The 16,215-nt window shown below is 45.8% G+C and overlaps 1 protein-coding gene across 1 annotated transcript in view; it reads left to right on the top strand.

Annotated features, from left to right (window-relative positions):
* TMEM178A (transmembrane protein 178A) overlaps positions 1-16,215 on the top strand; it is a 378,233-nt gene that overhangs the window by 341,052 nt on the left and 20,966 nt on the right. Inside the window, exon 3 of the mRNA XM_082248929.1 lies at positions 6,393-6,530. Coding sequence (XP_082105055.1) covers positions 6,393-6,530 — 138 coding nt within the window. The remainder of the gene's footprint in view (positions 1-6,392; positions 6,531-16,215) is intronic.

Genomic DNA, 16,215 nt, shown 5'->3' with positions numbered 1-16,215 from the left:
AAAAAAACGCAGATCGCCGCCATTACTTGTTTTAAAAAAAACAATAAAAATGACAAAAATCTTTCCCTTAGTAAACGCAATAACTTTTGCGCAAACCAAACAAAGTACGTTTTTTGCGATTTTTTTTACCAAACATATGTAGCAGAAAACAAATTGGCCTTAAATGTTAAAAAATTTAGCTTTTTACATTTTTTTGGGGGGGGGGGGAATTTCATATAAAAAAATGTGAAAAATATTGTTATTTTTGCAAAATTGTCGCTATTTTTTTTTGTTTATAGCGCATGATCAAAAAATTGCACAGGTGATAAAATACCACCAAAAGAAAGCTCTGTTTGTGGGAAAAAAAGGACTTCAAATTCGTTTGGGTACAGCGTCGCACGACCGCGCAGTTGTCCGTTAAACTCATACAGTGCCGAATCGCAAAATAGGCCCTGGTCAGGAAGGGGGTAAAATCTTCCGGGGCTTAAGTGGTTAAATCTTTTCATGTGACAACACTGAAGAAATTACACTTTACTACAATGTAAAGTAGTGAGTGTACAGCTTGTATAACAGTGTAAATTCGCTGTCCCCTCAAAATAACTCAACACACAGCCATTAATGTCTAAACCACTGGCAACAAAAGTGACTACACCCCTAAGTTAAAATGTCCAAATTGGGCCCAAAGTGTCAATATATTTTGGGTGGCCACCATTATTTTCCAGCACTGCCTTAACCCTCTTGGGCATGAAGATCACCAGAGCTTCACAGCTTGCCACTGAAACCCTCTTCCACTCCTCCATGATGACATCATAGAGCTGGTGGATGTAAAGACCTTGCGCTCCTCCACCTTCCATTTGAGGATGCCCCACAGATGCTCAATAGGGTTTAGGTCTGGAGACATGCTTGGCCAGTCCATCACCTTTACCCTCAGGTTCTTTAGTAAGGCAGTGGTCATCTTGGAAGAGTGTTTGGGGTCGTTAGGTTGGAATACTGCCCTGCGGCCCAGTCTCGGAAGGGAGGGAATCATTTCTTGTGCATCGCCTCTAGAAAAGGCTTCCTTCTGGGACAACAGCCATGCAGACCAATTTGATGCAGTGTGTGGCGTATGGTCTGAGCACTGACTCCCCACCCCTTCAAATTCTGCACCAATGCTGGCAGCACTCATACGTTTATTTCCCAAAGACAACCTCTGGATAGGACGCTGAGCGTGTGCACTCAACCATGGTGAGGCCTGTTCTGAGTGGAACCTGTCCTGTTAAACTGCTGTATGGTCTTGGCCACCGTGCTGCAGCTCAGTTTCAGTGTCTTGGCAATCTTCTTATAGCCTAGGCCATCTTTATGTAGAACAATATTTCTTTTTTTTTCAGATCCTCAGAGAGTTCTTTGCCATGAGGTGCCATGTTGAACTTCCAGTGACCAGTATGAGAGCGTGAGAGCAATAACACCAAATTTAACATTTTCACTTAGGGGTGTACTCACTTTTGCTGCCAGTGGTTTAGACATTAAGGGCTGTGTGTTGAGTTATTTTGAGGGGACAGCAAATTTACACTGTTATACAAGCTGTACACTCATTACATTACATTGTAGCAAAGTGTTATTTCCTTAGTGTTGTCACATTAAAAAAATATAATAAAATATTTACAAAAATGTGAGGGGTGTACTTACGTTTGTGAGATACTGTGTATATATATATATATATATATATCTGCTGTACAATATATATAGAGATCAGGTGCATTACCAGAATGCACCCCCCACCAAACAAAACTCTGTTTTGGTGGGTAACATAACATCCTGGCTAATAATTACTACACGGGCCCTTGGCAACCTGTGAAAAAGAAGACAAGTTAGGCACTTGTGCAAAAGTACAGTACATACTCAAATAACACTGTGACTAACCGATGACAGTGAGAAGGCCCTCCCCGCAGAGGCGACCTTCTCACTCAATGTCCCTAACTAAGGGATCCAGCACTTTCTTCCATCTGCCAGTCTTGACATGATGTTGTATCACTCCTTCAAGGTGACACTAACCCTATCACTGGCTATCTACTCAGGTCATGCCCCCGAGGTCAAGGAGACATATGATGTCCAAAGACCAGCACCTGCAGCGTCCTCTCTGCAGCAGCACTGTGTGACCAGTTTCTTTTCTGAAAGGAGTTCATTTGCTGGAGCCCGAGCAACCTGTCTGACCTGCGGGAAGCAATGATTTCTTCAGAGGTCCATTCAGGGTTCAAAACTTTTCAAAACTTCAGGGTGCTACCCACTATTTTTTTTTGGGTGGCAACTTAAATAGTTCCATCTTCGGTCCGTTGGCCCAAACCAGTCCGCAGAGTGCTCTTTTAACTTGCTTATGACACCTGATCCTGGCCTGATGGCCCAAAGGATCTTCTTAATAGCACAACTCAGTCTATCCTAGAGTCTCTCCTTGTTTAGAGGGTCGGCCCTCTTAGGTTAACCCACTTAGAAGTGGTGTTTTGTAGGTCCCTCAACCCCTTTTGCAAGGGTATAAGGGGAAGGGGTAATGGAATTAGGGCTTGAGCCCTAGCAACAGTTGAACTTGAATGTTTTCTGGACAGTTTACAGCTTACCAACTCAGGCTAGCCAGCCTTAATGAGATTCAGCAGTCTGTTTTCAACAATAATAGTCCGGATGGGGAATTCGCACAACTTTCCCCTCTTTATCCTGCACTCGGATTGACCAAGCCTGGCCAGATCCACCTGGGCCGCGGACTTCTACCCAGTCTATATAGATAGCCCTCCCATGATTGCAATGTGCCTTCACCAACAGAAAGGTCTTTCCATAACTCCAGCTTGGACTGATTGCGGTGGGGTTTGGGAACAAAGAAAAAGTCCCATACAGCCTCATCACACCAAGCTTCTCTTTTGGCCTCTATTTCCAGCATGACTTCTCATGGAGCATAGGGATAGTCATACCCATACTCTAAGGCCACCTTCCGCTGTATCCATCTTTGCATCCTGGAGAATCTGGGGAGGGTCTTCGTGTTACCTCTCCCAGATGGGGAATATAGGGTCTCCTCCTCATTGATGAGGGAGGCATAGGCCTCATTTTGATCCTGAGCCCGGGCATAGTTTTGAGGTAGGGATAGGTCTGGGACCAAGTTAGCGTAGGCCTCACAGAACCCCAGATTCCTGGTGCACTGCCCATGCACCACAAAATCACAAAATCCCTAGTCTCCTTATCAGGTACATTTGGACTGGCTGAACTGCTCCAGTCATCTGACCTCCAGTCCCATTCAGTCTCTTCTGATTTCCACACAACCAATCCCTCCTCGAAGGATCCATACAGATGCTGGAAACTGGGAAATCAATGACCCCGGCCTCTTCCTCGCTGCTCACACTCACAGCCTTGGTCACCCCAGGCCATCTATTCCCCTCTGCCTTGATTTGAGCAGACTGTGTCCCTGCCACTGCAGCTTTCTGTACATCAGGTGGCCACTCCCCGGCTCGCACTACCTGCATACACACAGACTCGGAAGTTCAGGTTTCCCTCACTTTACACACTATATCACCGGCAGATTGCATAGAGCCCAGTTCCGCTAGCACTCTAAGGACTCCTCTTCCTCTGCCCACAAAGGGTCCCGACTCCGCAGCCAACAGAGCATGAGTGACCCCGGTCTCCCATGTCACACTCAGTCTTCTGGGCTGACCTCCACTCCTCTCTGCCCACAGCAGCAGATTGCCACAGTGCACTGGCCCCAAGCTTGCATCCACATGGTAACACTCAGACACTGACTACATACCAGGCCCAAGTGCTCCATGCCTCCTCTGGTGCACACGCCAGTCCTCCGTTGGGTACTAATCACACCCCTGTATCCCACAGGGTCGATGTCGGCTTTCCAGTCTGCTCCGCAAGATCTCCGCCAACACGTGGGATAGCCTCTGCGCTCTGGCTCACTCCGGTACTCGCCATCTTGCTCCTCTGCACACGTGTCTCCCTCTCAGCCCCACCCGAAAGTGGAAGTATATTATGGACTCCCTTCCTCTTTCCGGATTGGCTTTGTGTAGGCAGTGTCTCTGCCCACGACTCTGGATTGGCGGGGGCTCCTCCTGCTAGGCAGATTTCTTCAGCGCGCGCTTTCCATGCGGTACAATAACCTTTTCAATGCCGCTCCATCTCAGCTCAGCTAGCATGAAAGTCACTGTAAGACGAATCGTGCTCTTTAATCTGCATGCATCCACCATCCTTGTCTGCACCAGGGCTCCAGCTGCACCTCCATGTCTCCAGGCCAGCTGACTCTCTTTGCTATTTAGAATTGTCCTGCTGTCAGATGCACGGCCGACATCTCTCTTCATAGACTTGTACAGGCAAGATTCGCCATACTGTCTTGGAAAAATGTCCTGCTGTCATTAGCTGCACGGTCAACAATTTTCTTTACAGCATCCTCTTTGCCACTACTTTGGAATAATGTCCTGCAGTCATTGGATGTCAACGTTTTCCTGCATAGCTCTGGCACACACGTGGCCCCCGGCACACCAATCCACATGCCCTGGGCTGCCATTTTCTCCGTCCACACTTTCTCCATCTACTGTTAAGCAGGCACAGTCCATTTTTATAGTAAGATGCAACTCTCCTGCTCTCCAGCACATTACTTGAACAGACAATTTACAGTCCCGACAAAGGTTCTTCCGTTGCCATTGCCAACCATCACTGTGAATTCGATTCTTCATCCCACTCTCCCTATCTCCTGTAGAGCAGGCCTCACACTCCACTTGAGCATTAGAACACATTTCTTGAGAGAAAAAATTACACTTTCAGAAATTTTCTTTGGTCGTTGTCATTAGCAACCATTCCGGTAACCCAGGGCAATATCCTGGATGAGAATTACACTTTCTGGATTCCCCTGGAGCATAGGGCCTAGTTGCAATTGCAACCCCTGTAACCCCTGTAGTTACGCCGCTGCCAAGACAGTATATTTAAAGTATACTATATGTAAATCCTTACCTTGTAAAACAACCCAGTTTAAAATTTAAATGCAAGGCAAAACAATTGTAAATACCGTAAAAATATAAAAAAACAATACCCTTTTTATCTTTTTCTATAAATGATGGCATGACCTCTGTTTTCAGCTGCATAAAGGGCTTGGAGAGGCGGGGTCGAGACTGAAGGGGGTGCGTGTCAGCAGGAGGCAGTGAAACAGCTGTACACTGATCTTCCTAGTGATTAAATGTGCAAGGGAGCGTGTCAGCAGAAGTCTGACCACAGGAGTCCAGGTAGGTTGTGCTCCCAGCACAGCCAGAAAACTGACCACACTGGGATGGACATGCTACCATACCTAAAGTGGTCAGTGGGCAGGGATTTCACACAAATGAGGCAATTCTTAGAGGGTAGGATACTTTTTCATACAAGTACATGGAATAACAGACCTATCAGAAATATGAAATGTTGGTGTAACATACACTTTAATATCTATGTTAATGAAGTGCGAAAGTGCACATTTGGCTAATTTGAAAAATGTAATCTAGCTTGTATGATAAAGCTACATTCACACTGGCGATTAGGGCCGGTGCATAGCAGCAGTAATCTTCTGTGTACAGCTACGAATGAGAGTGGCCAGGTGCAGCCGCCTGCTCGGTTCACTATAATGACAGGTGGCCGGCAGCTGACTATATCTGCGGCTCTCCACACAGCCAACGATTACCTGCGGTGATTGCTGCTGGATGCACACAGAGACCTGTCATTTTAGTGAACAGGGCCCATTCCTGCCACTACAATTTGCACCGCCCTCATTGGTGGGAATGTAGCCTAAAGGGAACAGCCAAGCACAAAAATTGCCCCCTTTGGTTTCCATTTAGTTGAAATGAACTAAATTGGTTAGTTTGTTAAAGTTCACATTTCATAACATGTTACACTCATATTCAGGGTGCAACTTGTAACATGTTAGGAAAGAACTTCCCCTGCTCCCTCCCCCACTTTAACAGCTAGCAGGAGAATCTTGCCTGCCTGGCTGCATCACTCATTCAGTGTTCTGTGAATGGAAAACTACAAATCCCGACAGTCTTAACTGCTGTTGGCTTGTAGTTTTCAGTGAACTACCACGGCGCTGTGAGCATTGTTTATTGATTCTTCCTGTTGCTAAGTATCTGCTTGCCGGTACGAGATACGAGCAAGCAGATACACGGACAGGTCAGCAGAAGTCCTACATGCATCAGCGATCTGCTGATCACTGCTGCAACGCTTTACAGGCTCCTACAACAAAAATAAATAAATGCACATTTTTTTTACCTGCAAAAAAATCTGCATTTATTATTTTTTGCCAAATGGTGAACTTATCCTTTCATTTTCGTAAGGAAATACATGTAATAGAAAATCTGAACTCTTACCAAACCCAATGCATTACTCTACCAAAGAGAAGAGGCTAATTCTCCTTTCTTTTTTTGCACTTTCTGGTACAGATTTAAGAAGAATTACTGCTGGATTCTTGGGCATGGCTGCAGCAGTACTCCTTTGTGGATGCATAGTTGCTGCAGTCAGCTTCTTCTGGGAAGAGAGTCTTACACAACACGTGGCTGGACTGCTTTTTCTAATGACAGGTACTTACTATTTTCACTAATAGGCCAATTCTAATAAACACAATCTGATTTCCATGTGGCTATCAAAACACAACTGTAAGCAGCAAGTTAACCACTTTGGCTTGCACACCTTTTTACCCCTAATGGACTAGAGCAATTTTCACATTTCTACTATGACCCTACTTATCCGGTGATAATTTTGTCATTATTCAATATAACATAATACATACATTGTTTTAAGGACAAACAAGGCTTTCTTTTTGTTAATATTGTCCTGCAACTCTTTTTTTTCACAATTCTTAGACACTTAAACGTAAAAAAAACTAAACAAAAGGCATTTTTTTTTGAGCAGTGTTTAAACATAAATAGTGTTACTACACATAAAAAAGTGTGCATTTTATTCTGTAAATTGTCTTTTTTAAAACTACACTAAAATTATGATTTTGGTACAATGCATTGCAAAGTTAATTACAAATGAAGTAAAGTAGTTTTTTTAAATTTTGCACTTTTGTCAGTGTGATATGTGTAAATATATGTAAAAGGTGTAAAAATATTAATGAATAAAGCAAAAAAACAGAAAAAAAAACATATTGGTTAATAAAATAGAAGAAAAAAATCACTAAGAAAACTACAATTCTATGGAGGAAATTGCAGTGTTAATTAGTACTGATTAGAGTAACCTAAGGGGTTAACAGGGGTTCAGCAGAGGAACATTTAATTAGAAAAAAAAATAAATAAAAATGTTTTACTTGTCAAGGTTGCTTTAAATCTCTTCATTTACAGATCAAAGCTCATCCCTTTGATCTGTAAATGAATAAACAGAAAGTTACAATGTTCCAAAGTAACTTTCTGTATTTCAGTCTGAGCAAAGTTGTTAATAAACCTTGCCAGACTGCTTTTTTTTTTTTGACAGCTCCTGCTGCCAACCTTCCCTGTGTACTCTGCAATGCATCAGTGATTAATCACAGCTTAATTGCATTGTACTGGGAGAGGAGAAATCCCGGCAGCAGAGCAGAATGACTGGACATACTAGACACGTCCTGTGTACACTGATGATATGTTTTTGGGAGTGTCTAGTACGTCCAGAGTCTGTGACTGGTTAAAGCACACAAACTGCACATCTTATAGATACAATGGGACTTTTATTAAGTTAGAAGTTCTGCTCATTTTATCTTTAAATTAGTATTTACATAACCCCATACTGAATGATAGGGCATGTTTCTCCATCATCTTCTGCATAGGACTGCAGATTTCTGCCACACAGTTATGCTCTGCACAACTACCCTTTCATGCTAGTGTGTAGTGGTGTAGTGAGGCTGCATTTTGCTCAAAGAAATTAATGTTCTTGGGACCATGGAACCCACTAGGCTAAAATTTTGTAGGCTTAGAGTTAGAAGTATTTAAAATATAAGAATACCAGCACATATTAGGTCTTATCAAGTGGGGCACCATGTAAAAAATGCAAGGTTTAACAATAAGGCAATTCAGCAGTGAGCAATTAAAATGCAATGGATATATCTTTGACTGATATGTACCTATAGCAACAAGTTTATATTAAGAATGTCATGTGCTGAGTAGGATAAGCAGTTTCAGTATTGTAATATGGGGAAAAACTGATGAGAATAACAGTACACTCTTACATGAGCAGGAAAAGACAGTTCTGTACACCAGCAGTGTACAAAATGTCATTACAGAGGAAACCATGCTAGTAGCATGTACTTTTTTAGCATATGAACAGTGCAGCACAACAGAGTGGCTCCGTGTGCTGCTTTTTCCTCTTCCATTCCGAGTTCTGCTGTACAGTGAATTATAAAAGGCTGCTTCTAGGTTTCACCTATTCACCATCATTATGCTCATCCATGCCACATCCATACAACAACAGTGCTCATCTGTGCCATCACAGTTCTCATCCATGCCATCACAGTGCTCATCCATAGAGATGGCCTTGTGGTTCGCCCGGCGGTCGGATCGCGGCGAATTTTGCTTGTTCGCTACCTGCCAAATTTTCGGACACATGGCGTTGTTCGCGGCGGCCATATTTGTTTACATTGGGGAGAACTTTGACCCGTGACACAGCCGTCAGGTGGAACGGGACAGCCAATTGAAACATTCCAGCACATGGACAGTCCCCCTACCCTATAAATAGTCCCGATATGGCGGCCATTTCCCATTCCGCTTTCTGCCAGTGTAGGGAGAGGTCTGCTGTGCTCATTAGGGAGAGTTTGCTAGACACACATTGTGCTGTGAAGATCCACAAAAGCCCTTTTCAGGGCTGGTATTTCGGGTTAGGCCTTCTACAGTCTCTTTTCAGGTTAGGGACAGGTATGCAGTGGTTGCTTTAGGGGCAGTTAGAGATTGGCTGCAGTCACAAATCGCTCTGTCAATGTCCACAAAAGTCCTTTTGAGGGCTGGTATTTCGGTATAGGTCTAGTATCTTTAGAGCTTAGGGGCAGGTATCCTGTGGTTGCTTTAGGGGCAGTTAGAGATCAGCTGCAGTCACACACAAATCACTTTGTCAATGTCCACCAAAGTCATTTAAAAAGCTTCAATGTCGTTTTAGGGTCTATTACAGTCTCTTTACTATAGGGCCAGGTATCCTGTGGTTGCTGTAGGGGCAGTTAGAGATCGGCTGCAGTCACACACAAATCGCTTTGTCAATGTCCACCAAAGTCATTTAAAAAGCTCCAATGTAGTTTTAGGGTCTATTACAGTCTCTTTACTATAGGGGCAGGTATCCTGTGGTTGCTGTAGGGGCAGTTAGAGATTGGCTGCAGTCACACACAAATCGCTTTGTCAATGTTCACAAAAGTCATTTAAAGGGCTGCAATTTTTTTGGTATTGCTGTGCAGTGCACTAAAAAGGGGTGGTGGTTAATATACTTTGTAGAAAGCATATTATAGTGGATTAGTAGTATTATTGTGCACTGTGTAGCATTGTGACAGGTGTAGTGGTGAGACTGAGCGTTTCTGCAGCAACACTACACACAGTGGCAAACTCCATGGCCAATTATTTGTATAACTGGTGTGACACACCAGTGGCCCCCCAATAGTACATTTTGAAGTGGGGTCACTGGGGTGTTATCTGAGTATTCTTGTACAAGTGTATTTGTGTCCTGCAACAACATTGCCTCTGTTGCTGTGTGAAGTCTGATACACATGGCGCCAAACTTACTGGCCAATTTTTTCAACAACTGGTGTGATAAACCAGAAGCCCCCCAATAGCACATATTGAAGCAGGGTGTTATTTAACAGTATACTTTTCTAAGAGTGTATTTTAGTCCTGCAAAAATGTGGCCTCTCTTGCTGTGTTGCCTGTGCTACACACAGTGACAACAGTTACTGGCCAATTATTTGTAGAACTGGTGTGATAGACCAGTGGCCCCCAATAGCACATATTGAAGTGGGGTGTTATCTGAGTATACTTTTACAAGTGTATTTGTGTCCTGCAACAACATTGCCTCTGTTGCTGTGTGAAGTCTGATACAGACAGCGCCAAACTCACTGGCCAATTTTTTCAACAACTGGTGTGATAAACCAGTAGCCCCCCAATAGCACATATTGAAGCGGGGTGATATTTAACAGTATACTTTTCTAAGAGTGTATTTTAGTCCTGCAAAAATTTGGCCTCTCTTGCTGTGTTGCCTGTGCTACACACAGTGACAACAGTTACTGGCCAATTATTTGTAGAACTGGTGTGATAAACCTGTGGCCCCCCAATACCACAAATTAAAGCTGGGTGTTCTCTACCTTTTTGCAGATATACTGCGATTCTCTAAAAACGTTTGTCACAGGGTAATTAAAAAACATGACAGGCAGAGGAAGAGGCAGAGACGTACACAGGGGTGGTAAGGGTAGGGCAGGAGCAGTAGGCCGGAGCCTAACTGTGAAGTTTCAAAAGCCTTGTGCAATTATGACAAAGGACGCACCAGACTTGGTTGAGTGGGTCACTCAGCCTTCCTCTTCTGCACCCTCCTCATCCTCTCTATCTGCACCCTCTTCACGCTCTGCTGTGTGCACCCCAAAAGACACCACCACCACCAGCACATACCCTCCACTTGAGTCACTGGAATTATTTTCCGATCCATCACAAGAGGTTTGCGTTGCGCAGCCATTGTTGTAATCGGTTTAGGAAGAGGAGGTAGCAACAGCCGCCATTCAGCAGTCTGACGACAGTACCCAGATCAGCCCAAGGAGGTTGGTCCCCGCTGTTGCTGCCTACTCCGAGATCTCGAATGTTAGTGGTGGGGAAGATGACATGGATGATGACGAGTCTATGGACGTCACGTGGGAGTCCACAAGAGAGGAAGAGGAAGGGAGTTCAGAGGGAGAGACGGACCGGCAGATAGGGAGGAGAGGCAGGCAGAACTTGCATTGCACAAGAGGTAGAAAGCAGACTGCAACTGTATCAGGAGCGAGCCATCAACCATGTACAGTCACATCTGGCGCTCCCAGGACGCTGGCACATGGCTCCGCAGTGTGGGCTTTTTTTATTGTGTCCGTTGATGACAACAGTGTTGCCATCTGCTGCCTTTGCAGTCAACGCATAAGTCTCGGTAAGCCCAACACTCACCTAGGGACAACCGCCTTAAGAAGGCACCTAAACTCCCATCACTGAGCCCAGCGGGAGAAACACCGTTAGAACCCACAAAGCCACACTACAGGCTCTCACCGTCCAGCCTCTTCTCCTTCTGCTTCTCCTCTCTCCTCACATTTGCCCTCCACTCCACCTTCCATGATGCCATCGTCACGTTGTTCTGCAAAAAAGGCAGGCTTCTGTGGTCCAAATGTTGGAGCTGAAAAAAAATTATGACGCCGGATAACCCTCTTGCCCAACGTTTGACTGCTGGCTTGTCGGAACTGATAGCCCGCCAACTACTGCCATATCAACTGGTGGACTCCGATGCCTTTCGTAAATTTGTGGCCATTGGAACACCACAATGGAAGGTCCCAGCCAGGAAATACTTCTCGCAAAAGGGCATTCCAGAGCTGTATGGCCATGTTAAGCGGCAAGTTAACTTGGTGGTGCAGCGATTCGTTGGCAAATACCCTGGGGTCCAGGACGTCTTGCGGCAGGCCAGGAAAATCTTGGGCCATTTCTGAAGATCTTACACAGCCATGGCTCGCCTTGCTGAGATTCAGCAGCGACACAACCTGCCCCTCAGGCGTCTTATTTGTGACTGCCCGATGCAATGGAACTCAACGTTGCATATGCTCGATAGGCTGCTCCAGCAGAAACGTGCAGTTAATGACTACCTGTTCGAACTCAGCAGCAAGACAGGTTGTGGGGAGCTTGGGTATTTTTCACCTGACCAGTGGCTGTTCATGCGGGACGTATGCAGACTTCTGCGGCCATTCGATGAGATCACCAAACTGGTCAGTCACGGCCAGGGCGCCATAAGTGACATCATACCTTACGCCTTCTTTCTGGAGCATGCATTGCGTCATGTCATTGATCAAGCCGTCGAGGAGCAGGAGCACGAAGATCAGGAAGTTGCAATATTGGATGAATTCCCAGGGGGTGCTACTCCACCTGAGACAAATCAACAGCAGGAGTCTGAAGAGGAGTCAGAGGAGGAGGAGGATGGTGCTGGGGGGGATGAGGAGGAGCAAGAAGAGCATGCTTTAAACCTTTCTGGGATCCCTGGTGTTATCCGTGGATTGGGGGAGGAGAACAAGGACGACATTATCCTGGATGATGAGCTGGAAGCAGGCCGCTATACCGCTAACAGTTTAGTGGGAATGGGGGCCTACTTGCTGCAGTGTTTTAAGGGGGACCCCCGTATAAAACACATAAAGGCCAAGGACCAGTACTGGGTGGCAACGTACTTAGATCCCCGGTACAAACACAAAATGGCAGAAATGTTACCATAATCACAGAGGGCAGTCAGAATGCAGCACTTCCAGGCCTTGCTGAGGGAAATTCTGCATTCTGCTTTTCCGTGCGCTGGCAGAGGAATGTCCAGTCACAGAGAGACAGTTGCGGGTAGCAATCCAACAGCCCCTGCAAGAAGAGGGCGGTTGGAAGATGTCTTGGTCACTTCAGAATGAGATCTTTCTTTCAGCCGAACCATCGACAGCTGTACTCCGGATCCAGCATGAGGGAACGCCTAGACCGACAGGTGTCCGACTACATCGGGTTAACGGCCGATGTGGACGCTCTGAGGAGTGATGAACCCCTGGACTACTGGGTGGGAAGGCTTGACCTCTGGCCAGAGCTTGCACAATTTGCAATGGAACTGTTGGCTTGCCCCCCGTAAAAATGAATGAGGCATGGATCTCTGAGGAATTCAACACATGTGACCAGTAGACCAGGTTTCATCGAAATTCCTCCACCCACAATTTCTGGTCCTTGGCTTCGCTACATACAGCGGCATAAAAGGCATTTCATGTCCATTGAATGGCAAATTTTAGGGGCCTTTCAGGGCCGACAATTTTTTTTTCTGTGAATGCCTAATGTGCCTCCAGCCACCAAATACTACGTTCTTTGCTGTCAGTTCAAACCATGTAAGCTAAGTTTTGGAGCCTATACAGGACGACACTTACAGTTCTGTGAAACGCCTACCATACCTCTAGCCATCAAAAACGACGTTCTTTGCTGTCAGTTCAAACCATGTGAGCTAATTTTTGGAGCCTATACAGGCCGACACTTACGGTTCTGTGTACTGTGAATGCCTACCGTACCTCTAGCCATCATATACTACGATCTTTGCTGTCAGTTCAAACCATGTGAGCTAATTTTTGGAGCCTTTACAGGCCGACACTTATGGTTCTGTGTACTGTGAACGCCTACCGTACCTCTAGCCATCATATACTACGTTCTTTGCTGTCAGTTCAAGCCATGTGACCTAATTTTTGGAGCCTATACAGGCCGACAATTACTTCTGTATACTGTGTGAATGCCTAATGTACCTTCAGCCACAGAATACTACGTACTTAACTGTCAGGTAAACCCATGTGGGCTAATGTTTGGGGCCTGGAATGGGCGACACTTACTTCTGTATCCTGTGAATGCCTAATGTACCTTCAGCCACAGAATACTACATTCTTAGCTGTCAGGTAAACCCATGTGGGCTATTTTTTGGTGCATTTTATTGCCGACACTTACTTCTGTTACCTGTGAATGCCTAATGTACCTTCAGCCATAGAATACTACGTACTTAGCTGTCAGGTAAAAGCATGTGGGCTAATTTTTGGGGCCTGGAATGGCCGACACGTACTTCTGTATCCTGTGAATGCCTGATGTACCTTCAGCCACAGAATACTACATTCTTAGCTGTCAGGTAAACCCATGTGGGCTATTTTTTGGTGCCTTTTATGGCCGACACTTACTTCTGTTACCCGTGAATGCCTAATGTACCTTCAGCCACAGAATACTACGTTCTTAGCTGTCAGGTAAACGCATGTGGGCTAATTTTTGGGGCCTGGAATGGCCGACACGTACTTCTGTATTCTGTGAATGCCAAATTTTTCAGACTGGAAATGAAAAACAATGGGTCTGTAAAGGTTCCGCCAAATTGTGGAATGGATGCGGACCCATTTTACAGATGTGTGAATGGACCCAATATGTATTAGACAATGTATTTACCGGCTGCTATCAGTTCTGGCTGATTTATGAAAGAATATATATATTTTTTGCTGTAAAAAAAAAAAACAAAACAATTTAGGGCAACTTTTTCAATTGCAATACTTCTGTTATGACATTGTACATATGCTGGGACTATTTGTGCACAGCTTTTGTGGCTGCAAATATGACCTAAAGCATGGGTGTCCAACCTTTTGGCTTCTCTGGGCCATATTTAGTGTAGAGAAATTTTCTCGGGCCGCATATAAAATATATACTATAGTTAAGGTATATAATTAATAAAATGCCGCCGCGCTCTTCACGCGCGGCCGCACCCCCCCCCCCCCCCACACTAATTTAACACTAGAACTAGAGGATGATCAAATGAAATGGAATCAGTATATGGAGGTTTACTTCTTCTGAGAGATATTAAAGGAACACTCTAACCACCATGACCACTTCAGTGATTTGAAGTGGTCATGGTGGTAGGAGTCAGAAACACTGCACATGCTCACATCCCCCCCCCCCCTCCGAGGCAGCCTCTGCCTACGTTAGTTGGAAGCCGCTGTGGCCATGCCCCCGACCCGACTTCCTTCCTTCCCAGCAAAAATTGTCAGGGGGCAGTGGGCCGCAATGCCTGGGGTTCCGGGCCGCATGTGGGCCCCGGGCCGCAGGTTGGACATGCCTGACCTAAAGGTTTTTAAAGTTCGCCTCCCATTAAAGTCAATGGGGCCCGCTGCGAACTCGCGGTTCGCGGACTTTTGAGAAAATTTGCGGCTGGCATTCGCAAACCGCCCTGGCCGATGTTCGTCCATCACTACTCATCCGTGCCACATCAGTGCTCATCCGTGCCACATCAGTGCTCATCCGTGCCACATCAGTGCTCATCCGTACCACGACAGTGCTCATCCATGCCACATCAGTGTCACCACAGTCATCTGTGCCACATCAGTGCCATCACAGTGCTCATTCACGCCACATCATTGCTCATCCGTGCCACATCAGTGCCATCACAGTGCTCCTGCGTACCACACCAGTGCCGTCACAGTGCTCCTGCGTACCACATCAGTGCCATCACAGTGCTCATCTGTGCCACATCAGTGCTCATCCATGCCACATCAGTGCCATCACAGTGCTCCTCCGTGCCACATTAGTGTCATCACAGTTCCTCTCCATGCCACATCAGTGCCATCACAGTGCTCCTCCATGCCACATTAATGCCATCACAGTGCTCATCTGTGTCACATCAGTGCCACCACAGTGTTCATGCAACATCAGTGCTCATCCATGCCATCACAGTAGTTCATTTATGCCATCACAGTGCTCATCCGTGCAACATCAGTGCCATCACAGTGCTCATCTGTGCCACATCAGTGCCACCACAGTGCTCATCCGTGCCACATCAGTGCCATCACAGTAGTCCATCCATTCCATCACAGTGCTCATCCATGCCACATTAGTTCCATCACAGTAGTCCATTCATTCCATCACAGTGCTCATCTGTGCCACATCAGTGCCATCACAGTGCTCATCCGTGCCACATCAGAGCCATCACAGTGCTCCTCTATGCTCATCCATGCCACATCAGTGATCATCTGTGCCACCACAGTGCTCATCTGTGCCACATCGGTGCCATCACAGTGCTCACCTGTGCCACATCAGTTTTATCACAGTGCTCCTTCTGTGCCACATCAGTGCCATAACCGTGCTCATCCATGCCACAACAGTGCCATCACAGTGCTCATCTATGCCACATCTCTGCCATAACAGTGCTCATCTGTGCCACATCTCTGCCATCACAGTGCTCATCTGTGCCACATCAGTGACATCACAGTGCTCATCAATGCCACACCATTCCCATCACAGTGCTCCCCTGTGCCACATTAGTGCCATCACAGTGCTTATCAGCGCCACATCAGTGCCATCGATGCCCTACAGTGCAATGCATTTTTAATTTCTTTCCACATTTTTCAAAAACATGTGGAAAAAAATTACATGTTCAAAGCCTCAGTATGCCTCCTAGGTTATGTGTTTGCTTTCCAAAATGGGGTAGGATATTGAGAAGTCTCACACATACTCAGGAGCAGAGGCGGCTCTCTAAATAGGTGATTAAGGCGGCCGCCGAAGGCCTCGCACTTAAAGGGGC

Source organism: Pelophylax lessonae (assembly GCF_965119305.1).
Source record: "Pelophylax lessonae genome assembly, chromosome: 3".
NCBI classification, from domain to species: domain Eukaryota; kingdom Metazoa; phylum Chordata; class Amphibia; order Anura; family Ranidae; genus Pelophylax; species Pelophylax lessonae.
Note: the sequence above shows the minus strand (reverse complement) of the source record. Positions and strands in the feature narration are given on the sequence as shown.